The sequence below is a fragment of the Haliaeetus albicilla genome, chromosome 16 (genome assembly GCF_947461875.1).
Source record: "Haliaeetus albicilla chromosome 16, bHalAlb1.1, whole genome shotgun sequence".
Classification (NCBI taxonomy): domain Eukaryota; kingdom Metazoa; phylum Chordata; class Aves; order Accipitriformes; family Accipitridae; genus Haliaeetus; species Haliaeetus albicilla.
The window spans coordinates 16,802,933-16,830,420 of record NC_091498.1 but is presented as its reverse complement, the minus strand read 5'-3'; the positions used below and the strand labels follow the sequence as shown (position 1 = coordinate 16,830,420).

Below are 27,488 nucleotides of genomic sequence, written 5' to 3'. Positions count from 1 at the left end.
CTGTCATGGCGACGGGGGAGGGGCCGTCACGTGAGCAGGGGGGCGGGAGGGGAGCCGGCCCGCGCCACGTGACCGCAGGGGACGCGCCGTGCGGCCTGTTCCCCTGTCACGTGAGGCGGGCTCCTTCCCCCCGCCCTCCCAGCGCCCCGCCGCTTGTTCCGGTCACGTGCCCGCCCCCTGCCCGCCCCATGGCCCCGGCGGCGGCGGCGGCGGCGGCCCGACCCCCGTAGCGTCCGCTCCCGCCCCGGGCCCCTCCCGCGCGGCCCGCCGGCAGCGGCCAGCACGCCGGCCCGGAGCAGGTCCCCGCCACCGCCCGTACGGTAAGGAGCCCGCCGGCGTGGGGGACGGGGCGGCGGCGGCACCGCCGGGCACTCTGCCTGTGCCTGTGGCGGGGGGCGGTGGGGGGGCAGCGGGGCCCGATCCGCCTCCCGGCCGCGGCTGCCTCGGCCCCGGCGGTTCCCTCCCCGGCTGCGGCGGGGCAGCGCCTGCCGGGGCGCGCCGCGGCGGGCCCGGTGCCGCGGCGGCCTTTGGCCTCCCGCTCCTCCTCCCTGCCCGCTCCCCGGCGGCGGCGGCCGGGCCGGGCCGGGCCGGGGGTGCCGTGAGGGAAGGGACCGGGAGGGGCGGCGGCGGCGGCGGCGGCAGCCGCCGGTCTGCGCCTCCCGGGGAGGGGGGGGGGGGGCGGCGGGAAGATGGCAGCGCCGCGCCGGCGGGATCGCGGCCGGGGGGGGCAGCGGGCCTTCACCCGAGCGCCTGGTCGCGGGCGACAGACAAAGAGGTGCCCGAGCCCCGGACCCCGGGCCGCCGGCGCCCTTCTGCCGGGGACGCCAGAAGGCGGAGGGACCCCGCCGGGGCCCGCTTCGCCGCGGGCAGAAGCGCTGGAGCAAGCGCGGGTGCTGGGAGCCGCGTTGGAAGGCCGGCCCGAGCCCGCCGGCGGGCTCCGGGCCGCGGACGCCCCTCAGCTCGCCGGTGGCCGAGACGAACGGCCCTTCTCTCGCCTCCGCGGCCCGCTGAGCCGCGTTCCTCTGACAGCTCCGCTGCTGCCCCTCGGGTGCTGCTCTGCCGGCTGCCGGCCGCGCCCGGAGGCCCCCCGGGCTGCGGGGCCGAACCGCCGGGGCCCGGCTGCGTGCCCGTGCCACTGCGGTTCGGTGTGGGCCGTTAGCGTAGACGTTCCGCTGTTCCCCGCGGGGAGCGGAAAGCTAGCAGCAAGGCCTGCGTCAGATCTGTCAGGGCTCGCCTGCCAGCCCGTGCCTACCCTGACCAAGTCAGGATTATTAAAATGCGTAAAGGTTTCCTTTACCTCTGCTCAGAACTCCACAACACCGCATGGGAGGAGACTGGAGTGACGTGCTGGTAATGGAGAGCATTCAGAACAGGTGTTGTAAGGAACAGAAAAGACAGGTACTTGGTTTTAAAAGTGGTTAGGAAGAGTCGCTGCGTTAGACGAAGGATAGCTGTTGGAATTTGACAGCGTTTCCAGAAGCTGCATTCACTGCCACGGAGCTAGGAGGGGGAGGGATTATAGGTGGATAAGCAAACAGGACCTTTTTTCTTGTTTTATGCCGCCAGTTGTAAACGGCAGCTGAAATTAACATCCTCAAGACAGGCTTGATGACAAGTCATACCCTGTGGGTTAAGACTGCTGTTTGATCCAAGTGCTTTTCAGAACTATTAACTGTCACTTCAAAAGCTCTGCTGCTGGAGAATTTAAAATAAACTGTGTTTGACCTTCCTATTCTGGAAGATACTTTAACCAGAGAAAGGTCTGTCTTCCAAAATCTGCAGCTAAGAACTCTAATGCTGCTTCTTTTAGCAGCAGATTAAAATTATCACTTAAAGCTATAAAATAACAGAATTTTTCTATATGCGTGTTGCAGTTCTTGCTCCTTTCAGCAGCAGTGTCATCATCCGCAGTACTGATTCCTGGAAACTTCACTTGTCAAATGTAGAGGTTATGAGATTTGGGCAGGTGTGAATAGATCATTGATGGCTCTCACCCTTCTGCATAGTAAGCCTTAAGTGTCCAAAAAGAAAAGAAAATGACTGGTGTACTGTGTGTGCTTAGCAAGGATGGAGCTTTCCCCTCTGCAGTCGGTAGGAGACCATCCTCATGCTTTTCTAGCAGCCAGGCGAGATTTCTATTTTACAATTTTTCCTGTACTTCTTGCAACAAGAAGCCATATTATTTTCATTAGTGAAAGATGATGACTTTCCTAAATCCTGTTTTTTTTTTTTATTTTTTTTTTTTTTATCCTTTCTGATGTATGGTTCAAAAGACAGCTCGAGGTTTTCTCCATTTTGGGTAATGCTTACTGTGCTTATGAGTTGTATCATCCTACTGCCACCGTAAATTACTGCATGAAAAAGGAAGCACAGCAATGACATAAATAAGAACAGCAGTAAGCTAGTGTGTTTGGCCTCCCAGAAGGTAGAATGAGCCACTTGTGGGATAATTGTGCATTCACAGATTGCACACTGCAGGGTACTGTGCTAGAAGCGCCATGGTTGTAAAGGAGAAGTTGCTAGCTGCTGATCGTTTTCTTCCGTAGTTGAAAGACTGGTTGTAGGTGGGTGCAATAGCATGGTAGAAAAGCAGTGCAACTTGCATCAGAATGAGCCTGACTATGAAAATGCTTTCTTTTTTGTTTTTGTTCAGTACAGGTTTAATTCCTTTGCATTCTGTGGTTTTGTCTCCACTGCATTGGATAATAATGACCTTAAAGGACTGTAAAGTAACAAAGGGAGAAAAAAAGCCCAGATCCTTAGTCTTGCATATGTTGAGGTTTCTGGTCTATTAAGAGTCTGGCCAGATGCCTTTTTCTGCTAAGGATAAGGTGCTGATGAGAGACTACAGACCTGCAACAGGAAACTCTACATAAAATGGTAGTGCGAATAGCACTGAAAGAGAAAAATGCTGCTGTGGAGACTGTAATGGATTATGCTAGGAAACGGTCCTGAAATCATGCCATGCAGTTTTCTTTGAGAGAGAAGTATTAGCAGGGCTGCTCTGAATGTGGCACAGTGTGTTCTAGTGACTGCTGCAATGGTGCTGATGTGAAACCCCACGTTCAGCTCAGCATCACTGAAGTCTTTGGCAAAGCTTTGGATGACTGAAATGATGAAGGAGCGAAGCTTAAGTGCAGGGCGCTTTTGCCGTTACATCTTTCCATTTAGTATTTTACTTAACTCATTTCAGAGATGGGCTTGTCAGGCTTTTGCTGAAGAGAATGCTATGCTACTGTCCAGACTGTGAGAGTAAAATATCCTATCTTGCTGCTGGGGGTTTTTTTAAAGAAAATAGAAGTATCTGAACTTAAGTGCTTAGAATTATCACTTTGTGATACCTACTAGTAGTGCGATAGCTGATGCAGGTTGCTGTTGGAAGTTTGATGTGGGCCCCAGCAAATATTACAGGTATTCCAAAGAACATGAAACATGCATGTCAGCATTTGAAAATACTATTTTACATAGCAATAGTAAAGTTTATGATGTACAAAATACAGCAATCAGACAGACTAAACATTTACAGTGAACATACCAAAGATTTAAATTTTTGACAGGTGTAAGACAGTACATTAATAGAATGTAGTCATACTTGCGGTGTCCTTAACCTCTTGAGAAATTTAAGGCTGTAGGGTGAACCTGTGGAGAGGAAAGATAGTGACTGCTGGGGAGAAGAATGCAGGAAGTATCAAAAGGCTTGTTGATGTGAGACTGGTGACAAAATCACCATTGTGTTGAAGTAGGTCTAACGTTAGTCCCTCGGACTTTGGGGGAGACGGATAGGAAACTGGCCAGCTGGAATCAAGTGTACAAAACATTGTTCAAGCGTTGGGCAAAAACCACCACAGTAAGAACTGGAGTGCAACTGGGCTACCTTATCTTTAGCACAGAGAACTGAAAATCCATGATTTTTCACATACCTTGTATCCTTCCTTTTTCTGAAACGACTTAACATCTGCCATTCACACTGAAGAAGGGAATTGCTGCCAAATGCCAGAGGAGATTTGGAATGTATGTCATTGCTCAGCTTCAGTATTCTTCTGAACTTGAAAAACCAGTAAAGGAACATTAAAAGAGGAAAATTTGGTTATCAGTTTAAATGTAAGATTTGCGGGTCTTTTATTGGAGCAAAAGCAGTATTGGCAATATAATTAGATTAATTATTTAGGTAGCCAGCAGTATCTTGTTTAAATTTGCTGATTGCACTGACAGAGGGAAGCATGTTTATCTGGGATGTTTCAAAAATTATGTAGGCATTAACACGTAAATGTGGGTTGTAATACTTTGATATAGATAGGAGTAGTGAAAGAGTTACAGCAAAAATAATTATACTAATCAGCTCAACTGTATGTTTTTAATAGCTCCATATAGCCGCAATGGCAACGTCATCTGAAGAAGTGTTACTGATTGTAAAGAAGGTACGTCAGAAGAAGCAGGATGGAGCTCTCTACCTTATGGCTGAAAGGATAGCATGGGCACCTGAAGGCAAAGACCGATTCACAGTCAGCCATATGTATGCAGACATAAAATGTAAGTGAACACTTTTCCTATTCCAGCTTCAGTAAGCAGTATTTCAATAAACATTTAAATACAACCCAAATTGTATTTGCCATAAAACACTAGTAGGTAAGTTAGGAATGTTGCAAGGGTCTGGAGCTTTGACTAGGTTATTCTATGTAGCAGCAGAGATTGGGACCATGGTGAAGTATCACCAGTTTATTAAGGATGCTACTGCAGAACTTCTGAAGTCTTCAGATGTTTAAGTTATACTGCATTTACTATTAACTTTTGATAAACTTCTGCAATAAATTGAACAGAAAAATAATCTGTGCCATATGCTTGTGGAGGGAAAGGTGGGAGGGGCGTTGAGGAAGAGTATAGGATTTTCAGGGTCTAACACAGAAGCTATCTGGCATGTCATCTGTTAAAATATGCATCTAAAGCTGTTTCAGTTTTCATATAAAATGAACCTCACTGTTTTATTTTCATCCAGCCGACCATAGCTTCAGAAGTGCTAGCTTCTGTAGTTTGGCCTAACTGGTAACATTCCGAATAAGCGTTTGCTGTTGCAATAGCAGAGTACTTGCAAGTCAAAACTGAACAGTAAATGTCTATAGCGTGCTGTCTTTCTGGCTCCAGTTAGCCCTTATATTCCATGTGCTGCAGTGCCAAAGAAGGAATAAAAAGAAAGTTGTATGCGTCACTTGGTAAAGGTTTAGCGATTATTGCTGTTTAAAGTCACATACAAGTACTGTAGCATGATCGAAGGTGTGTGTGATGAATCAGAACTAATATGCTGTTTTCTTAAATACAAATGTGATAAGGAGTTTAAAAGCTCTGTTCACGAATAATAATCAACTTTGTGAAGGTTTTATTTAGCTATTTGCTTACATTTAAGCAGCTTATATTTTAATATTTACATATATAGTCATTGAAGTCTTAATGTAGATGAAAGATGCTCGGTTTTGTCATCTAAAATAAAAAAAGTGGGGGTGGTATTTGTAAATTTGTAATAGAGATGATTATTTAGTGGTGACATCTGGTTCCTGTCTCCCATTGGCACTGGAGAAAGGGGTAAGATTCAAAATTAAGTTGGTGCCATTTGCAGTGCTACACTGAAGTCAATATAGCACAACAGTCTGTAAACATAGTTGTTCTAGCCTCTGCTCCCTCTGGTTATGAGAAAGGAAGCAGGAGTTAGGTTTTTCTTATGAGTCATGAGGGTGTAATAGCACCTTGGAGGCATTGGTGATCAACTTTGGGAGTACTAGTGGCTAAATGTGCTTACCACACTACTTGAAACCAGCATACCTTTGCTGTCAGCAGACATGCTGTTACTCCACCCGGCATCTGCTTTCTTACAGCTTTTCTTCTGTGGGAACTGGTCCAGCTGGAAAAACAATAGGGAGTTACTTTTCAGTGGATCAGTTCCTTGGTTTGGCTTGCTGCACAAATGCTAACACTTGTACAAGAAAGCCAGCAGGAAGAAGTGGAAAGGGGGAGTGTGGTTGTCACCTTTCAGCAGCAGCCTGGATTGGTACCAGGTTAAAGTGTCCAGGTGATGACAGTCTAATTTGCAGCAGTTTTCTAATGGAGGATGTGGTGAATGCAAAGATAGATCAGAGCTCCTGAGCAGTAGCTGAAGGATACTGAGCAATAGGCTACTGGTGTCCATGTCTTGTGTTTTAGAGAGAACAAGGTGCAGGGTTCAAACTAATTTAAGGGGCAGTCTGTCTGTTCCACTTTCATGGCTGAAATTCACACAAAGGATAATGGTATTTAATTGGATGATGAGCATAACTGCTTATAAGCAAATACTCTAGGGAAGAGAGTTTCTTGTAGAAGCTTACTGTCTGTTGCTAATTAATACTCTCTGTATAATCTAGGCCAGAAAATCAGTCCAGAAGGTAAAGCTAAAATTCAGCTTCAGCTAGTATTGCATGCAGGGGACACAACCAACTTTCACTTCTCCAATGAAAGCACAGCAGTGAAGGAGCGAGATGCGGTAAAGGATCTTCTTCAACAACTGTTGCCTAAGTTCAAAAGGAAAGCTAATAAAGAACTTGAGGAGAAGAACAGGTAAAGGGAAAGGAGCCTTAAAGTTTTTTGGGTTGGGGTTTTTTTTTTAATTGCTACCTAACTATAGTGTATTTCTGCTAAGTTGTTGTTAGTGCAACATCATTAGCGATACAGCATTTGTTTCCCTAGTAAAAATCTCTCTGCTTTCAATTTAGAGGCAGTTCCTTGAGACTTACATAACTGTAACATGTTGAGACTATACTTGCGTTCTCAGTGACATGTTCCTGAGGTGTAAAGGCAGCCAGCCCGGCTGCCACCCAGTCTTTGTTATTCATGGCTATGAGATGAAAGCACCCAACTGGCAGTCTGTCTCTTTAGTCTCCTTAAGTATATATGTATCAGTTAGAAAAGCTGCTTGAAATATTTTTTTTTCTTTTTCAGAAATTCTCACCTTCCTTGATTTGTGATTTTTTTTATTCCCCCTCCCTGTGTAACTTCTTCCCCCTCAAATCTTCTTTCCTGGTGTTTTATATACTCTACTAAATTGCTAGGTATTTTCATGCATCTCACTTGAGATGCAGTAGTTTGTTATTTGGCATACAGGATGTTTATTCTAAAAAATGTTTTGAGAAGATGTTCAGGACCTAAGTCCTTTTCCCAAAAGGGCTTTTAAGATACACTTCCGTTCCTTTAAAAAGTCTGTGTTGAACCAGTCCTTGTGGCCATAGAGCACCCTTCTCTGCATCTCCCCATATGAGTTTCACTTGATTCTAGCATCTGCTGTGAATCCTGTATTTGCTAGTTTCTGTTTCCAAAGACCATTCCAGCTTTGAACTTAGGTAAGTTAAAGCTAGATTTTTCAAAACATAGGAGCATTGCCTCATTGGGCAGATCAGATCTTTACAAGGAGATTTCCCAGCAGAAAGGGAAGAGCCCTTCCTTGTGCTGGAGCTCTGACACAGCCAGGATTAACTGATTCCAGTACTGCAGCAACCACTAGGGTCTACAGCAGTGTAGACAGCTTTGGCGCTATTACTGCACTAGTTTCCTTACGCTGCGCGCCTCATTTCTAACAGTATTAATACTGAGTACATGGGCAGTCTTAGCTATGAATCTTTGTACCCTTAAATGGAGTTTTACAGTATTATGCCATGTGGCATTAAGAGCTTTTCTAGTTACAGAAAAGCCAGAATCTCTGCACATACTCAGTCATAGTCTGTTCTTCTGATGATTAGATGTCGGAGTCTAGTAATGGGGCTTCATTAGCTTAATTTGCAACAGATGAGGCAAAAACGTTTCAACCTGTTCTGGAAGGGCATTACATCCAGAGTCCCTGTAGCATTTCCTCCATTTATTGATATGTGGAGGTCAGGTATGTACGAAAATTCCAAGTTTTAATGAAATAATTAGAATAACACTGCTTCCTGCTGCACTAATTTGTAAGAATTGCCACTAATCCATATTTGTACCAATAAGAAAAACTGGAAAAACCTTGGTGGTTAAAACATAATAGGGATGTCCTGCCACAAAGTTTTCACTTCCATCTCATCCTACTTCATCTTTAGAGCAGCTGCAGACTTTCATTCAGTCCAAATTGCAGTTTATCCATGTTCTTCCCTAGACCACGTACTATGTATTCATAAGATTTCTTTGTTGTTGTTGTTTGCAAATGATAAGACCCTGAGGTACATGGTAAAGATTGTTGAGGTTGATTGTGAACACATATGCATGTTTCCCTGAAAATAGCCTAGTGGGTTTCAGATCAGGTACACAGCTGTATGAAAAGCTGCTTAAACATGAATTAACTGAAGTTTCAGGTGCATGCATTCTTTGCATTTTGGATAGTAAGGGTGATAATACTTGGATGATAACATTCGTAAACATTATTCCCTGGTGGAAGTAGTGACAGTGAATGTTTCTGTAGCACTTGTGCTGCATGTGATAGTTAAGTGCTGAAGATCCTACTGTCACCAACAGAAATATAAATGAGCAAACAACTCAGGGTAATGTGTGTTTTAAGGTATGTTATGCCACACATATTCTATAATGTGTACTCTTGCACTAGAATAGAGACCTGTAACTACTGAATTTTAAGATCTTAAACACGAATTGGATAGTGCTGAAATCTCTCTCCCTGCACTTACCCCCCACCACCTGCCACTGACCTTTTTTATGGAAGTTCAAGAAAATTCGTTGTGCTTTTACAGTTCAGGAGACTCCAGTGCTGGATGTGCAAAGCCACAAGAGTACCACAGAATATTTTAGGACAAGATGTTAATTCCAAAATAATTTTTTCTTAGGCATTACTGTTTTCTAGCATTTAATGCTATTCCTTAAACTTTTTTTTAGTCCTTTCTTAAGTCTTTGGAGACAAATACAGCTGTTGAGGTTGGTTGTTTACACAATCTTGTCAAGAAATGCACAGCATTTTGAAAGAAAAGTTGGTTTCTGTTCCTTTTGTGAACTCATGTTAGTTATGGAAATCTTGGTGATTTATTCTGCAGTGTTTCAATTCTATTCAATACATTCTTTTACCAGAATGCTGCAAGAAGATCCTGTTTTGTTTCAGCTCTATAAAGACCTTGTTGTGAGCCAAGTAATCAGTGCTGAAGAATTCTGGGCCAACCGTTTAAGCCTGAATGCAGGGGATAATTCTGCAGCACCTAGTAAGCAGGATGTGGGCATCTCTGCAGCATTTCTGGTATGTTGAACCTATTACTTAAGGGATTTTAGAGCAAACAAATTGGGGAAAGTAAGAGTTCTGCTCGTGTACTTCTCATACGCTTTAATGTTGTTCTTTCCTGGTTCCTCAACTTAACATCCTCCTGGATGTTAGTTAGACTATTGCAAGTGTAAAAGAGAAAAGAAAAAAAAAAGTAAAGGTTTTATGCAAATCTGCAACCTCCAAATTTTGTCAATTTAAGATGCTCAATTTGAACTTTAAATTGACAATAGACAGATGTTGTTCATACTGCTGCTCTGCCTTCCATAAAACAGGAATAATGGTGAACTTAGAGTCACTAGATTACAGTGTATTAACTCAATAAGTTAAAGAGTATCTGTTGCAGCATTGACATGCATAAATGAAGCTGCAAAGACTTTCCACACAAAAGGTTTTATTCCCTCCCCCATTTTTTTAAACCAGTACATGCTTTCAGCTACTTGAAGAACAACTGTAATATCTGAAAGCTTGTTTTCTCTCTTTCTTACCCCAGCTTTCAGTTACATTACCTATTTGTAGAAACCATGCCTCAGTAATCCCAATGCAGTCTAAATAGATACAATTTTCAGATTCCTCCTACAGATACAGTTTCTCCTTCTGCAACAAAATTCATACAGATTATGACTCTTCTGCTGGAATCCCATTTCCGCCTTTGTAATGACTGTGCACACATCAAAGGTTTGGGAGGGAAAGAGGAGGTGGGAGTTGGTTTATGACTTAGCTACTGTACAAACGCTTGTTTTTTCCCCCTAGAAATACCCAAATCAGTTACTCAATGAACTTGATTGCTCTGATTTCCTGTCTCCCATTATTCTTACACCTTAACATTAAAAAAAGCCAAACAACCCAAACCTTCAAAACTGAAGCTTTCTTAAAATAACTGGTTGTGTTTGTGTACTCTGCACTTGCGAGGAAGAAAACTTCAGGTATTTATATGTCCTAGTTCAAGTTAAAATAACTACATGGCTCTACTCAGAACGAGTGTTTCTCTAGGAAGAGGGTGGTACAAAAACTAGAATTTAGGTGTACAGCAAAAGGAAGAAAGGAAGGCAGTATATGCAATCATGTACTTTTTCCTGTTACTGAGAATTGGACTGAGTGCTTGCTTCCTCCAGAGCTTCCTGAAGAGATCAGTGAGATCTAACTTGCAAGTTCTGACTAATGCTTAGTCTCAATTTTTAAATTCAATGTTATTTGTCAATTATACTGAGATGCTTTTAGTGTATAAGGAAATGAGGTGTAAGAGCCATAAATCTTTTTTTGTCACTTCATTATCATCACTGATTATTCACTAGCTGAATTGTTGAATGAGCAACAAAAAATTAGGCATTACAGTAAACTTGCCTATTTTTACTTTGAAACAAGGAGGTATTAAACTAAGCATACCATTCTTTTGACTGATGGAGTGGTCTTTGCTTTTTGTCTTCTAAAGCTTGCAGTCTACTTGTTGAATCATCCCTTAAGTGGCAAGTATAATAAAGTAATTACTGCATGCTCCTTCATTTCTCATTCTAAAAATACCTATTTATGATCAAATATGCTATGGATTATTGGAGGAAGAAGATTATTTTATCTGCAGCAGAATTTGATTACAAGATGCCAGTTTTTTTCCTTCTACAGTTAAAGAAGGCATTCAGACATGACTGGTTTTCCTCCCTGTATGCTTTTTCTTAGGCTGATGTACGGCCTCAAACAGATGGCTGCAATGGTCTGAGGTATAATTTGACTTCAGATATCATTGAATCCATATTTCGAACATATCCTGCAGGTAAGAATAGAGCTTTATATAACAAATACATGCATTTAAGATTTGTTTCTTACTATGGGAAGACTGGAAAGTTAGTCTGAGCCTGGAAGTATGAGGGACTGTATCTTCAGTCTTCTGGATGATTCTCCCTGCCTCGTTTGAGGGATGGGAAGAAGCATGTGTTAAAACATGCTTTTGAAATGAAAATTTGATTTCGTTAAATGAAAACACTTTAACTTGTTGCCTTAAAAAAAAAAGTCAAGTTGTGAATGGATGTTTGTTTCCCATGATACTCCTACTCAGCATTGCAGTTAATTGTTATTTTTCAAGAAATCACCTTTGGGAGGAAAAGAATCTGATTTCCATCATTCCCCATCGCTATATTGAAACTGGCACTCGTTCATTTTGGCCCGTAGTTAAAAAGACTAGATCCATTCTGAGAATAACTAGAACTCCAGCAAATCAGACTTCTTGTGTCTCTGCAATTCAAATTAGAATATTCAGACCACTGTTACTTGCATTTCTTATCAAAGCATTAGCTAGCATTGCAGGGCATAAACCAGTACCTGTTTGCTCATGCTTAGCTACTGCATTCCCTTACAATTAATCAGCATGAATGAAGGCAGTATTAGACAGGAAGCAAGCAAGGAAATTTTAACATAAAATATCATATTAAGATTTGCAGAACAGTTTATAATCATTATGTGTTTTGTTCACAGTAAAAATGAAATATGCAGAAAATGTTCCACATAACATGACAGAGAAGGAATTCTGGACACGATTTTTTCAGTCTCATTATTTCCATCGGGACAGGCTCAATACAGGCTCAAAAGACCTCTTTGCAGAATGTGCCAAACTGGATGAAAAAGGTAAGCTTTTTGACTTTGTTTCTGCAGTAGGCTGCTACAGTCTTAGCTACATCATAGAGCATAACACTCAAGAGGTATATCTTTTCTTCTGTTCATTTACTGGGCATCTTGCTTGTCAAACTGTAAAGTGAAAGCTACAGATTGTCATTGAAAGTTAGCTATAGCTTTGCAGTTCTTAGCATGTTTCATAGTGAGTGCATTTCTTGAAACAAATTAGCCTTTAGAAACTGGTAGCACTAGAAATAAGCTTTATTACAACTCCTGCAACAGTAAATCTGTGATAAATTCCATGCTAGATTGATTATGCTGTGCCATCAGTTACTATGGAATAATTTTGTTTACATAAGGTTCGTTTTATGGTATGTGCGCAGCTTACAACAGGTATAGCTTTTGTTATAGATCAGGTTTTAGTAATAGACAAATATGGATCTTGTTTAAGATTTTCCAGAGGAGTTGCCATCCCTGTTCTCTATCAGCCTTTTTAATGTGAAATCTTAAAATACTATCTGACTTAAGTTTTTATTGGATTTTTGAGGTAGGTTTGTGATGATACAGAAATGTGGAGAGTTGAGATCACTTAACACTATTCCTTAATATGTATTCTGACTAATGAAAGCATTCTATTAGGAATCCACAATCCTTCACAAGTAAAAGCTATCACCAGATACAAATTACCATTCTACCCAAGACAGGGCAGCAAAACAGTGCCGAAATTAGAAGAAACACACAATTAAGGCTTCCCAGTTCCCACAAATACAACAAATATAATTGCATCTTCAATTCTTTTTTTTTTTTTTTTACCAAAGAGTATTCAGTGATGTGTAGAAGTTGGTGAAAACTGTGCTAATTAGTAGGATGATCTTTTACAAGAACTTTTCAAGTTTGTTGCTTATTTTAAATGGAACTTTGAAAAGGGTTGAAAGTTTTAGTCACAGTGATACTTGGGCATCTGCAGAACTTTTGTCTTCTCCTTTTAAAGGTTAAATATAATCTAATAATCCCACAATCATTTCTAGTTGTTTAAATATGTTTTTTCACGTTTTTTTCTTTATTTCATACAGGGTTAAAAACAATTGTGTCTCAAGGAGTAAAAAACCCCCTGATAGATTTAACTGCTTTGGAAGATAAAACATTAGATGAAGTAAGTAGTTGGCAAAAAAAAACACCAACCCCCCACCTTAGTTTCATTTAAGGAGAAAGTGGGTCCTTCTCCTGTTAAAATAACTACAAATGCTAATTCTAAAACACATCACTTAATAGGTTGCTGCAATGGTTGGGTAGTCAACATTTATACAGTTGTATGTGTGTAAAGAAATGGAGACTGTGCCCATGGACCTGTATGCCTCAGATGTCTGCCTTAGTGTGCTGGGTATAAAAGCAGGACTTTCCTTTTCTAAAGAATAATTATTATTTCACTTCGATGGCTTTTTTGTCCAAAGTGGACTCTCTGGTTTCTTCCTACCTTTTAGAAGCTGTGACAATGTACAGAAGAGTAGCATAAAACAGGAAAAAGTCTTTGCATTTGTTCTCACTTTGAACATTGCTATTTATTTGATTCAGCTTAATGTTAAGGACACTTTATACAGTTTTCTTGGTTTAGCTTTAAATACCATGTTTTGCTAAAAATATGACTAACTTGAACTATTACCTGCCTCCAAGTACAAATTAAAACAATTGTTATAAATGGCGTACCATAATGTGAAATAACTTAAAGATGCACTTTTCTGCAGTTGATTTAACATAAATTTTTGAGTTGCAATTAATAATGCTGTCCATTACTAAGTTTGGTAGGTTTGGGTTTGGTTTTTTTTGTAAGAGTTGTATAAAGCCAACAGTCTGAAACTGGACTAGGAGTTTAGGATGGGTATGTTTCAAGTGCTGTGCTAACTGCCCTAGTTTTCTTTTGAGGCAGGTTAACTGCAAGCATGAAACTGCACATGGTGTAAAGTGAGTTGCCTTCAGCCACTTGGTAACTGGGGAACACTGCCGACATTAAGGCTTGAGGTTTTTTGAATTCCTAGTGGTATCACATCCTCCTGACAGGTGTCACTTAGCCTGTGGGCTGCTGGTGTCCCACAGGATATTAAAAAAGAGGTCAGTAAAACAATAGCTAGCTCTTACTTGCCATCAATGCCTGTCTGTTTTGTACAGGCAATCCTTAAATTTTTTTTAAGCTAGTTCTGTTTTTACTTATAACAGAGCATGATTTTATAAGACTATCTGTTTAAGAATTTTTTCTCTCAAACACCTCTAAACTGCCAAGTGTTAGCAGAATCAAATACTCTATGGAGATTTTTTGAAGTACAAAAGGTGATGGTGGGGCAAGGTACGAAAATACTGCTTCACATGATGATGCAGTATCACTCAGTAGAGTTCAGAGGAGGTGGCATGCAGGCATCTTGACTCAGTGAAAAACAGAGAATCGTCCTTCTGGGTTTGGGGCAAGAGGTAGCTAATGTTGTTTTCTTTGTAGGGCTATGGTGTTGCTTCTGTGGCCTCTACATCAAATGCCTCAAAATCTGCTAGAGAAAGTAGCAACGCTGCCATTATAAAACGCTTTAATCATCATAGTGCCATGGTCCTTGCAGCTGGCCTCAGGAAACAGTAAGTTTCAATGTTCTGTAAAAGCTTTTTGTAACAATTTTAAAGGACTTTCCAAAACAAAAATACATTTTCAATTACTCATCCAACTTTTAATTTTTATGAATGAAGTATTTTCCTCTAGAAATGAAAATACCATTAGGTTCCATTTTACTTTATAAAAGTTCTTCAGAGCTGTCTGAGATGACAAATGCTATTTTTAGATGAGTTATCGTACAAAGCGGATTAAAAAAGGAAAGGATATTTCTGCCTTAGTTCTCTAGACCTGGTGAAGGCTGCAGAAGTAGTATTCTCTTTGCTCTGTGGAGGTGAGGTCTGGTGCAGGGAGTTCCTATGGCCTGCCTTCCGGGAGCAGGTCTGCTGGGGCTTCCTGTAGTGGGGTGCATGGATATAAGTAAATGAGGAAGCAGAAGAACAGTGTGGCATGGGTGGATCAGATGAAAGATTCCTCCAGTGCAGTACTGTGCCCCTGACCAAAAAAAAGTATCAGGTGGTTACGTGTATTTCCAGTGAACTTCACAAAGGAAACTTCCTAAAAGAGGCATGAAATGGGTTTGATGGGAAGTCTGCTTTACGACTGGTTTATAGGCAACTGCCAAAGGATTACTACTCTACCCAAATCCTACAGACCTTACCTGTTAGAGATCTTAATTAAGTACTTTCTTCTGTGTAGCTGTGTTCCCTCGTGTTGTTCTTCTGTCTTGCACAAGTTGAACACTGGACCTTAAATTATCTCTTCTGGCTAATGTGTGTTTCTGTTTCTCAGTTCAGGAAGAGACAAAACAATAGCTCTCATTCTGAAACAGAATCTCAGGGCTCCCATAGCTCTGCTAATACCTGGTTGGCATAAGTGTGTATGCAAAGTGTTTCTAATTTAGTCATTATTTTGTTGTGTCCCACTTGCATTGTTGGCACACTACTATTTCTGAAGAGAGGGAGAAGCACCCTCCCCTGCTGTTGAATTTCCCCTTTGACAAACAGGGTTATTTGAGAAGTTGGTTCCTTCTATCTAGATCAACCGCTAGAAATGAAGACATAAGGGGAAAAAAGTTGACATACAGTATGTGAACATGCATATAAAATTTTTGAAACAGATGTATTTACTTTGTCTCTAGCTTGTATCTTAAGTTTCCTGTGAGGTGAATTCTTCTTAATGCTGTTTCTCTATTTTAAGAGAAGCACAAAATGACCATTACAGTGAGACCAGCAGTACGGATGGAAACTCCAGGGATTCAGATTTCTTTCAGCCACCAATGAAAAAGGTATAAAGTTAGCTGATGCAATTCTAATTGATTGGAACTGGAAGCTCTGTCTCTCAAAAGATTGCTGAAGGTTCCTTACTTGTTTTATGATGCATCTAAAGTGATACTTATTTAGCTTTGCTTAGAAGTATGTAGAATAAGAACCTGAGGGCCTATAAGAAGCTTTGTACTTCTGTTAGTAAACACAAATAAATTACACCTTGAAGTGTTGGTCTGTTTATCTCTTCAGTAGTGCCCAACGAAAGTAAAAAAAAATTCCAACGTGATTCTGATTAGACCCAGAAATCTGGTTCTTCCCATTCAGTGCAGTTCTATTTTTGCAGCTCCCCCCCCTTTTTTTTTTCCAAATGCCTGAAAACTTCTAGGGAACATCCATCTGAAAGGGATATTGGTGTTCAAGCACTAATATTAACCTATCAAGTGTATTGTTTGTAGAGGGGATGATTAAACTGGCACATAGCAGCCTTCATCTTAAGGTCAGAAGCTGAAGTGAGGTTAAACTGAAAGCGTAGTAACACCTGGTACACTGAAGTACAGGGCAGTAGCCTGTTTTAGACTAACTGCAGCAGCTCACAAAGTGGAAAAGGGTATACTGTAATAGCTACAAAACTGAACCGAATACTCTTGCTAGAGTTGACAGCCTAAGTAGAAAATGCCAAGGGGACTCAAAATCTGAATATATTGTGAGAAAAGGTTGTAGAATACATGTGTTGTTAAATGTTGAGGTAGTCAACAGCTTTGACTTTCCTGAAAGCTGCAATTTTTACTGGGGAGAAAACAATATACCAAGACTAGACATGATGAAAAGAGGAGTGAAAGAGTAGCATGAGAGTAGGAGACTTCAGAAGTAGTTTTCTCATTGTACAAAGTCTGATATCACTGTGCTGTTATCTCTCACCGCTAATGCTCTAGCTCTACTGTCACCAGACAGCTTGGGTAATTATGGTTTTAGTCTTGCACTACTGTACGCCAGCCATTAAATTTAAATAATTACTATTTCTGCTAATTTGGAGATACGTGAACATAAATAGAGAGTACAAAGAATGATCTATGTATAGCAGAACATTTTATGGAAGCGGTAGGGACTGCACATTTTGGCCAAAATCTGCAGCAAAAGTGGTAGTGCCAAGACTTCCAAATTGCACACTTCAAACAATATTGGGCACTACTCCCTCTGGAGGGTAGACATGAACTATTCCATACGTTCATTTTCTTTAAGGTTTTAGTAACTCTTCTGCTCAAACTCAGTGAACTGGAAAAAAGCACTAGATGCATCAAATTGTGTCCTCATTAGTGATGTGTATAATTATTTGGCTTATTTTAGGTGAAACTCCAGGAGTCCATTGAATATGAAGATTTAGCAAAGAATAATAGCATTAAAACTATTGCACTAAACTTAAAGAAGTCTGATAGGTAAGTTAACAAAATATGCATGACTATTTCAGCATATTCAATCTAGCAGGTCTCTTATTACAGCCTGCACAGAATCAGCTGATTTAGTCTCTACTGTGCCACGCTCAAGTGTGTTTAGGCTAAGTTTAGAAACCTAATATGAACTTCTGCATAAACCAGCTTCCAAGTAATTCCCATATAAATTTGTATTTTTATTTCATCTTGCTTTTCAGCAAATTAAGTCTCTGCAAGGGCTTTGACGTGTAATTTCTGTGAAAGTCTAGCAGACCTATACTCACAGGTCAGCACTTTCTCGCAGCTTACAGTGCAAAAATGTACATGTTACATGTGAAAATATATACGATTTCAAGGAAAATCCACTCCCAGGCAAAAAAAGTGCAGTTGGGATAGTTTGGACTGCTCACTGGTCTAGTGTTTTTCTAGTAATAGTCCTCTTGTTTTCTAGACTTTTGAGTTTTAGAACCATAGATGTAAATTCAGAAGAGGAGTGATACCACAGGAAAGAGAACAGTTCGAAACATGTACCTAACTTCATTTAGCTTAGTTTCAATGGAAAGTGGTGTGAATTCCTCCATTCTAATGATATTCCCAGAATTAGTTGGCACAGATAGCTTTTCATGAGCAAAATGATGCTCACCGATTCAACGATAGAAGCTCTTCTCTTACTTTGAGAATACCATACCATCCCTAACCCAACCTCTTCCTATGTGGCAACGTAGTTTACCTTGTCAATAAATAAGATTAAGATACTAGCGTCACCAGTTGCAAAGCATCTAAAATTGGAAACATTTGAAGAACTGTCCACTGAGTTTGGCCTCTGTTTTACCAACACTCTTACTAATATACTTTTCTCTTTCCTTTTCTCACCTCACAGGTATTATCATGGTCCAACTCCAATTCAATCACAGCAATATGCAACCAGTCAGGATATAATTAATTCTTTCCATAGTATTAGGCAAGAAATGGAAACATATGTACCCAAACTAACTCAGGTATGGAAGAATACTGAAAAAAAAATCCCTTCTTGATGTTAGCATCTTGCTTTCTATATAATTTTGTGTCTCATGTCTTCTGGAATTTTAATTTTTCAGGGTAAACTTAATTATCTTCAATAGTTTTATGTTACTCAATTTATTTTACAATTTTAGGTGATACCTTTTGAGCTATCGTGTCTAAAATCTACACAATAGGAAACTGAGTTATTGCTGATACTCAGAGTTATATTCTATTGTTACCATGTTCTTCTGAGGAAATGCTAAGGGTGTGAAGTAGTAAAGCAGGGCAGTCACGCAACATGAAGCACAGGCCAATGTTATTGATATCCCCCCCACCCTGAAATTTAGGATGTAATGGTCTTAGGAGGTCATAGTAAGCAGGTTTATATCTGAATGGGTCTTTTGCTCCTAAATGCACTTAGGCAGGATGTAGATCTCACTGCGGGCTGCACAGAAGCTCTGTCCTGGCAACTGGAGGACAGCATAGCCACGTAGCCAATCTCCCCAGCCAGCATCTGAACTTCCTCTGTTAGTAAACCTAGATTTGGTCCTAAATAAAGCAGCCATAACTGTGAACGTGTCACATTTCTGTATAGTAATTCTCTGTCTCATTTCAAAGTAGCTGCACAGCCAGTTCATGTGCTAGGTAAAGAAAAGGTTTGTTTATCTGTAATTAATTGGAGAGCTTTCACTGAAAACATGAGCTATAGCACTTCAAAGTCACTGTGTCTAATTCTGGAGACGAGCAGACTCTTCATTAGAACTTCCATTGTATCTGCTCAACTGTATCTTTGCCATTGGACTTCAACTATAACTTATTTTAAAAATATTTTTTTGGAAAGACTGATCCAAAATATTTGTTCCCTCTCTCCCTTCAGGTTCTTTCAAGTGGTGATGCTACTAGCACTATTGCAGTCCTATCACCTGGAGGAGCACTTATGCAGGGTGGAACACAGCAAGCCATAAACCGTAAGGATTTAGGATGTCTAATACTTCAATTGTATTTTATGGCATTATACAGCAGTACCTGGCTTGCTGTTTCATCTCCCTCTTAGAATATGTTACAGCAATAAAGGAAATTATGGAAACATGTAGCTGGAGTAATACTGGGTTACAGCAACAAAAGAAAAGCAACAACCCAGCCACACCATGAGGGTGGTACTGGCTACACCAGTGCTGACACAAGTGAATGAGAGAAAATTTTACAGAGCAAGTGATGAAGGATGCACTTGATATGAAGTCCTCTTACAGATAATGGGTTTTGCTTGTTCAGCATTTCTCTTTTCTGATTTTTTTTTTCCTGGATTATAGAAAATAAAGGCATACTGTGGGAAAGCTCTAACGAGGTGAGGTCTAGATAATTGTCTGGAACTAGGTTTTTTGCAGCCTGCATTTAAGATCCACATCTTGCTGTGAAACAGGACAACTTCTTGTAGACTGCAAGGGCAAAACAGACAACCCCTCTTTCTCACACCTCCATTCATTCCCTTTTGTCACATTTCTGCCAGTCTGATTTCCTTTCTCTTTAGTCTCACAGCAGATGAACCCCTACTCACACAAGGCAGGGTTTATAACAGTTTTCCAGCTTAACTTGTGTTACTTGGTCTGAAGGCAGCAGAAACTAATTCAGACAGCTGAAGAAGGAAGTACAAGGTTTTTTATGGTACTGAAAGAAAGGAGTCAGCAAGCAGTAGTGAGGCTTTCTTACCTATCCCAGTTGGCATACTAGGTGCTGCACTCCACCTTTTTTTTTTTTTTTTTTTTTTAAAAAACAGCCTCATCCTAGAGTTCACTGTTCAGTTCACTGTGCTCCTGTCATTCACAATGACTCCTTGTGCTTTTTGTCTTTGGTTTTAATGATTGTGGTTCCTTCCCTGCTCTTGAACCCTCTCGCCCCTTCTTCTTTAATAGTATCTGGAGTACAGTTCCTTGTTCCTGCCTGAATTTTTCATCTTCCACATGCTGTGACTGTATTCTCATTGCCAGCATAAGGGAAAGGGAAAAGCTTGCAGTATCCACCACGCAGTATTTAGCACTGTGCTGCGAAGAGAGCAAGGTGCTGGTCGCAGAAGCAGTACTGCCAAACTGTTGGAACAATACAAATATACTGCTTCTAATCCTGGATTAAGTTTGGTGTCCATTCTTTGCTTGGCATAGATCTCCCTATATAATATACAAGATTCTTCCAAGTATATAGTCATAAATAGCAGCTGACCTGATCTAGTAGTGCTGATAGTTCTACTTCAGGTGTGAGGCACCTCATTGTTTCCTCCCAGCCAACCTTTCTGTGATTCTAGTAGAAATGTATATTGCTGAAGTCCTTCATTCGCATTTTTCATATAATAGTTCTGAGTGATGTGACAAAATCTTTTTCCTGTTGCAGAGATGGTGCCAAATGACATTCAGTCTGAACTAAAACATTTGTATGTAGCAGTAGGGGAACTGCTACGACACTTCTGGTCCTGCTTTCCTGTTAACACGCCATTCCTAGAAGAAAAGGTAAGGCAGAGCTTCCTAGTGTGGCCGTGGTTATGATGTGGCCAGATCATGGTTTAGAATGACTGTCATTAACTTGAAGTATAGAACTAATACTCATGCTTTGAATCAGTGCAGTGCTTACTCATGCCTAGAACCGAAGGTCACAAAACAATGTAAACCGTTACTTTTTTCAGCAGTTCTGCTGGTGCTGTTGGTTAAAAGCATCCTTATCCCTGCACACCTGTTAGTCTCTGTCAGGCAGAGTTGCTATAAGCTAGTTTAAAACAGAATGGTCAGCTATATTCCACCTGCAGATTTCTCACTGCCCGTTTAAAACACACAAAGTAAGCCCCCCTTCCCCAACTCTAAGACATAACCCCCGCAGTGACTGTTAAAAGAAAGTTTTCCTTACTCTTACAACTATTGCAAAAATCACTCAGTCACAGCTTCAAAACATACAGTGCTTTGTAGAACAAAATTGCCTTCAAGAAGAGATGTCTGTCTACAATCAGGTATATGATTGTAACTATTTTGACCTCACACGGATCACAAATATAAAAATTTGCGTGCAGATGTGTTAGATTTTCTGCTGCAAAATATGGCCTGAAAATCTATGGTACAGTCTTTGCTTGAAGGAAAAAAAAAAGGGTTTGTGAATATCTTGCCTATAGTATTTACTGACAAAGTAATAATGATCACAGGGGCACACTGCACTTTCAGTCATACTGCACTTGCCTCAAAAATAAATACGTACTCAAGAATTGTTAGAGACTAATATTTTAACAACTTTTCTTCCTCAAACTATACATACTTAAAGTAGCCCCCAGAATTAGTTATAAGGTGTTTTGTTGGAGAACAGTTTGTTAAAGGAAATGAGGCTTCCATGCAAGTGATTATAATACTGGTTTCTCTCCCTCTCAGGTTGTGAAAATGAGGAGCAACCTGGAAAGATTTCAGGTTACAAAGCTCTGCCCATTCCAAGAAAAGATTCGGAGACAGTATTTAAGCACAAATGTAAGGGGAAAATACTCTTTAACTTTAATGATGTGGGTGCATATTAATAATTAGAATTGTAATTATCAGAGGATGGTAGCTTTGTTACTTCTTATCCTAGGGTGTTGTAAGTTTTTTGTTAACTAGGAAATGAGCAGAGAGAAATTGGGTGCACAGTTAAGCATGTCTTCTCTCCCTGTATAACTTGCTGAGTAATACCAGTATATGTCAAGAACCATAATTTGAAATTACCCAAGTGAAACAACAAAAAAGGGGAAGTTTCATTTTTCACTTCCACCATGAAGTAGAACTTTAGCAACTTCAAAACTGTCTCCCACCATGCCAGACTTGAAGTAGTCACAGACTAAATACTGGAACAGGCAGCACAATCAAGTGTCACTTCCCTGTGACCTTCTCAGCTTAGTAGCTCTCTGAACTGCTCCCTCTACAGATACTTTGCAGTAGAGCCTCAAGGTCCTTTTTATCTAGCATACCTCTTAGATTTTAGTGAGATTACTCTTAGTGAATAAAATGAGGAGTCCAACTGAGTAGCTGGTCAAAGGGAGGGGAGGGGATCTGTTTTCCAGTAGCTGGGACATTTTTTTTCCCTTTAATGTTTCAGTTGATAAGTCATATAGAAGAGATGCTGCAGACGGCCTACAATAAGTTCCATACATGGCAGTCCCGGCGTATGCTGAAGAAGACGTGAAAATGCATGCTGTACAGGTTTGAGAGCAAAATCTGCAATAGGTATAGGAGTACAACCTAGCATACGTGCAGATCTTATAGTTGTTGCAGGAAGACCTGCAAGCTGTGGACTTCTGGAAACGATGTTAACTGAACTTGCACATTTTTGAAAAAGAACTTGAGATTAAACTTGAAAACTAGGGAGAAAAAAAAACAAGGAAGAACCAAAACAGAAGAGCTGAGACGCAAAAATATTTAAAAAGACACTGTTTACTGCAGTTACTCAGGAACTGCTTTTGATTTGCTTAAAGAGCTGCTTTCAGAAATAAAAAATTTAAAGAGGGTGTATTAATAAAATCTGTTTTTCTGTCTAATTTTTTTTTTTTTTAAGAAATGTATGGCACAGGGTAGAACTCAAAAGTTTTTCTTCACTGGATTCTGACATTTTATTGAATTCTGTTTGTACTTTCTGCAACAGTTTAACAATGATATTTTAAAATATAGCTGAGACTGGTTTTGCTTCAAACATCTGGGAGAGCATAGCTGTCTGAAGACAAGCTTCTGCCATATGTTTCCCCACCAATTGGAAGCAAGAGACATTGCACTGAAAGCTGTTTATGGTCTGGGGTCCCTAAAGGCACATGGGGGCAAACTTTTGCCTGAAGTCTTGGATTTTTATGCAGAATTTTTTCAGCCATCAGTTTTGCATGTTTTCCTTTGAGTGCAAGTGTGTGCTACTGCAGTTTTTTTTTTACGGTGGCATTTGTTCTGAGGAGAGAATGCATTTTTAAAAATGAAGTTAAATAAAGTTTCTTACAAAATAAGTCATTTATTTTCAATTCTTAGACATTTTTTATTTCTTCTCCTAAATCTGTTTTCCTTCACTCTTCCCTTTTGACTGTTACACTATTTTTGGCGAATTGATAATCATTGCAAAGAGAAAAATGTGTTATTTACACAATGTCCATAGATATTGGGAATCTGTGCCATACTTTGTTCCAAATAGAATCAGTTGACAGTTTAAGACCAACTCGTCTTGTATTAAATGTGACTTAAATGCAAAGTAAACCTGTTTTCTATATATGCAGTTTAATGACATCCTTGTATTTTGTTGTCATCTTGACTGTACTAAAGCCTAGCGTGGGCTACTGAACTTTTTTACTTCTGACTAAATGTGACTGTTAGATTATAAGATGCATTTACTACAAAGACAAATCAGAGTGACAGTATGTATTCAAAGCAAGCACAGCAGTGTTCAGTACGGCAGAAGAAATTCCCATTAGCCTGCATGATGGCTTAATACTAGATTTTGCCACCATTGGTATGATGCTAAAAACTGATAGTATGATGTTGGTTGGATAATTCTTGCAAATTCCTACAGAAGAGAGGATGTATTTGTATAGCCAAGTCTGTGCTTGTTCTGTGCTGCTGCTCCATTTATGCAAGAGGGGTTTTTTCTTTAACTGATGCGTGGAAGTCAGCAGCTTCTTTTTACCCAGTGTTTTTCAATTTTTGTATTATGCTAATATTTTGGTAAAAGCCGAGTTGCAGTTAAATGTCACTGTCTGCACCAAAATTCTGTTTGGAAACGTATGCATATTGTTAAGCCTAGTTTCCCTGTCTGCTTTTGCAGATAGATGCATGATACCTGCTCTGTGATGTTAATGTGGTTCTGCTACAAGAAATGACTAGGCTCAACAGGAGAGACACCCATTATTTTTGACAGGGTGAAAATGTCACTAGGAATAAACAGATGTACGTACAGCATTTGGGGAATGAGGTGCACATCTTGACAAGAGTTACCTCTTGTGATAAACTATTTCTCTAAAACTTAGGTTTAGGGTATGGCTTTATTAAGCCTAATCCTCTCGTAAGTGCAGGCGGCTCCCAGAAAGAAAGGGTAGTTTTTTTTCTCCCCCGTTCCAAAGCATTTGATCTAGCAATTCTGTGGCCAAATTTCACTGTTTAGTGAAGCTGTAACACCTTTCATCATATCAGAGGGCTAGGTTCAAGAAAATATGTCTGATTTATATTCTAACTGTGCCTGAAGCTATGAACAACACATTTGAGTATTAGACTGCACTGAGACTTCATTCAAAAAAATCATAGACAGGAGAGTTTTGAATATGGAACTAAATCATCTTTTGTTTGAATCAGCATTTAGTATCCCTGGAAAGACTGGGCAAAATGGCTAGCACAGTGGAAAAGTTTCAGTGCATCACAAGAGCATTTTACAGTTCAAAGGACTGTTGTTTATAATCATTATGGGGGATGGTGTTGCAATAGCTTTAAATTATTATAGCTATATCAGGCTATCAAAATGTACCTTAACAGAACTGGGGGGGAAGAGGACTATGATACTAAATTCAACAGTTTTGCCTAGAGACTGTACAGGCAAGGCTGCTATGCACTTCATATTGCTTTTTCAGGTATTGTGGCAATAAGGCACAGGCCCCTCCTAAAGTAAGGGAGGTAAACTATATATTCTTTCTTCTACATTGTGTTCCCCTTTTCTGTAGCATGGTCCAAAACCCAGATTCATTCCTTAAGTTTTGAAACTGAATCATCATGCATTATATTACTATTGGAATCTTTATACTGACTTGTATTTTTAATGAGAATTCATAAAACTTGTATCATTGGCATTGATCTAAGATTTGTAGAATAAACCCTACTGAATTCTAAAGTCAAGTCTTCTCTAATGCTTAGGCTGTGTCTTCTGATGTTCAATTAAACTCCAAACAGGCTCCATTCAGGTCTAAATTGAGAGAGCTGCGTAGAGCGCTAGCTCAGCTGTCCCTTCATGGTGGTAGAAGAGGTCAGGTGGAAGTGAGTTACAATACAGTTACTGTCAAATTATTTCATTTTTAGGGGTCAAGAACTTTTTCTGTTGCACAGGGAATCTACACCATTACTAGGGCTACTGCCCCTCTGTTCCTGATCTTACAAAAGCCAGTGTAAGTCTCCAGGGATTAGTACTCTGCTAGTTCCATATATTGATCCAGCAGCTGTTGGTTCAGGAGAGCTGCACAGGCTGCTTTGTCAGCCATTCAAATCCAAGCTTCGCTAGTAATGGAGAAAGGATAACTTAAAGCAGATATTAACAGAAATATGCCTCAGCTTATTTGTAGCCTGTGAATGTCAGCAGATGAAAATATTTAGATGCACCACAAAAAAGGCTGGGCTGTTCCTCTCTCAGCAAGAGCTCTACCCCAGTTAAGGACAGGAAGCAACATCATTCTACTGGAGCCATTCCTACAAGTACTTTCTTGCACACTCACACAGAGTAGCTCTCTAGACAATGATCTTCAGCTTCCCATTGTGACAAAGCACTGACCAAGGCCCTGTGCTTTCCCAGATGGGTGACTTTCCCCACCACCCCTTTGATTAAGATGCTTTTTTACAGCTACAACTATTTTCCCTTATTTATACTGTAACTACATCCTTACAACTTCTGTCATGAGGTATTGTTATCAGCTTGAAAGCTTACCCTATCCTTGCCAAAACTCCGATCAAACAGCTACTTTATTGAGAAAGCCACTTGTGTAAGCAGGGGAGGTGACGACAAGAAAGCTTAAGATCCAGTTTTTCATTATCCATCCTGTTTCCTTTTCTTAAGAGCCCATCCAAGCATCCCTGCTATCTGCAGGCAGTGTATCAAGTGGCTTTGGAGCCTTTGTATTGCAACACAGTTTCAGTGTGTGAGCCACAATATTCCAAACCTGTTTCCAAGCTTTCCCTTACCTTGCAACAAGAGCTGGAACTGGATCCAAGCAGAACACAGCAACTTAGTTTGAATAGCAATCAGACATCACTGGTGATCTAACATTGATCCTCCATAAACCTTGAGAAGTAATGGCATATGTGCTCCTGCAGTAGAGTTTAAAGCCTGGGGAACCATTAAATCACCTAACCCAATCTCCCAGATCTTTTTCAGGACACTGCATTTCCCCTACCCTACTGCATTTCAGCTACCTCTGAACACATCATCTCCCCAAAAGATATTCAAGTCCTTGTCTGTAACACTGAGATCAAGAGAACTCACCACTCTCCTCAATAACATACTAAATAGAGGGTAACATATCAGGGCTCTTTTGGGCTGTCTGCCACGGAAGAGACAAGACCCAAAGGTGCGAGATGCAGCCAGAGCAGTTGATCAGACTGAAGGAGCAGTTTGGCCAGAGGGCATGGACCAGAGCCCAAACAGCTCCATGCGTCCAGCCCCCGGGCAGCACATACCCCGTGGGCAGTGAGCACCCCGCTCACCGAGGGGGGTCAGTACATTTGCAGCCCCGCTTCCCACCAGGCCACGCAGTGCCAGTTCACCTTTATTCTGCCCTCCAGGCAGCTTTCGGATCACAGCCAGGTGGCAGAGTGCCACAAGAGTGACGTGAAAGACACCTTGAGGAATGCAGCTGAGGCTGGGGCTCTTTGCTGGCATTTTCCCAGCCCACATGCCCACAGCTGCTGCATTTCCCACACAAGGAATGTCCCCATCCCTGCCAAAACCTCACAGCCCTCTGGTCTTCCTCCCTGCACAAAAGTCCACACACGCTTCATCCTGGTAAAGCCAAACTACTCCAGTAGTTCAGGTGTCAGCATATCCCTAAGGAAAACATGTCTAGGACTTACACAGACGCTGTCCTCCCTGCCTGCTAAGATCCCCTTTAACATGGTTGCTTTGTTATTATCTTACCCACAGCCCTCACAAACCAAATCTGAAGCTTTGAAAGGTAGCCCTCCCTCCAAACACCAGCTAAATCTGGACACAGTTTTGTTCTCTAGAGCATCAGCATCCACACAACCCCACTCCATCCCCTTCCAACCCAAGTTAATTCACGGGCACATCATGACAAACCATCACTTTATTACAATTACTGCACCCAACAGAAGCATCCTCAAGCACTGCTGACACCCCCCACTTCCATGCACCACCCTCCCTGACTGAGCTCCTGCCCTTTGTGCTCACCCACATGACTGACTGCCCATCACCTCTTTGGCACAACACTGTCTTTACCACACGTTGACACCACGCCCCAGCACCTTGTAGCCTGGGAATCCCAGATCCCTTCTGTATAACCTCCCTAGACCTCAGCTGCCAACACAATCCATGTGCATCCATAGGTGTGCATTTCATCCCCTAAATCACGAGGGAAAGTGGTGTCCTGCTCTTGGCAACACTCATATCCTCCCTTTTCTACC

The 27,488-nt window shown here is 41.0% G+C and overlaps 1 protein-coding gene and 1 long non-coding RNA gene across 6 annotated transcripts in view; one reads left to right on the top strand and one right to left on the bottom strand.

Moving 5' to 3' along the window:
• Window positions 1-28: 28 nt before the first annotated feature.
• GTF2H1 (general transcription factor IIH subunit 1) lies at window positions 29-24,972 on the top strand. Of its 2 annotated transcripts, none has more exons than XM_069803699.1 (15): window positions 29-320; window positions 4,362-4,530; window positions 6,387-6,579; window positions 9,058-9,220; window positions 10,916-11,009; window positions 11,708-11,857; window positions 12,919-12,998; window positions 14,331-14,461; window positions 15,633-15,720; window positions 17,045-17,133; window positions 18,008-18,125; window positions 19,007-19,097; window positions 20,512-20,627; window positions 21,528-21,620; window positions 22,222-24,972. In XM_069803699.1, the coding sequence occupies exons 2-15, from the start codon at window positions 4,377-4,379 to the stop codon at window positions 22,306-22,308; spliced, it is 1,647 nt and encodes a 548-aa protein (XP_069659800.1). In that variant the 5' UTR covers window positions 29-320; window positions 4,362-4,376; the 3' UTR covers window positions 22,309-24,972. The 2 variants fall into 2 exon arrangements, with proteins under 2 accessions (XP_069659800.1, XP_069659801.1); XM_069803700.1 differs by lacking the exon at window positions 29-320 and adding an exon at window positions 3,639-4,101.
• Window positions 3,440-27,488, bottom strand: part of LOC138689267 (uncharacterized) — a 44,517-nt gene continuing 20,468 nt past the window's right edge. For 3 of the 4 annotated variants that reach the window (XR_011328104.1, XR_011328106.1, XR_011328105.1), the window contains exons 2-4: window positions 5,812-5,890; window positions 3,921-4,045; window positions 3,440-3,639 (exon numbers count right to left, since the gene is read on the bottom strand). This is a non-coding gene — a long non-coding RNA (uncharacterized lncRNA). Of the gene's footprint in view, window positions 3,640-3,920; window positions 4,046-5,811; window positions 5,891-6,015; window positions 6,394-27,488 lie in introns of those variants that run through there. The other variant, XR_011328107.1, reaches the window with a different exon arrangement.

What these genes read in the sequence shown, in the direction of transcription:
- GTF2H1 (XM_069803699.1), top strand. Translation starts at nt 4,377, where the DNA reads ATGGCAACGTCATCTGAAGAAGTGTTACTGATTGTAAAGAAGGTACGT. An exon ending in AACACAGCAAGCCATAAACC is followed by an intron (nt 19,098 to 20,511) that starts GTAAGGATTTAG and finishes TTCCTGTTGCAG; the next exon opens with AGATGGTGCCAAATGACATT. An exon ending in GACAGTATTTAAGCACAAAT is followed by an intron (nt 21,621 to 22,221) that starts GTAAGGGGAAAA and finishes TTAATGTTTCAG; the next exon opens with TTGATAAGTCATATAGAAGA.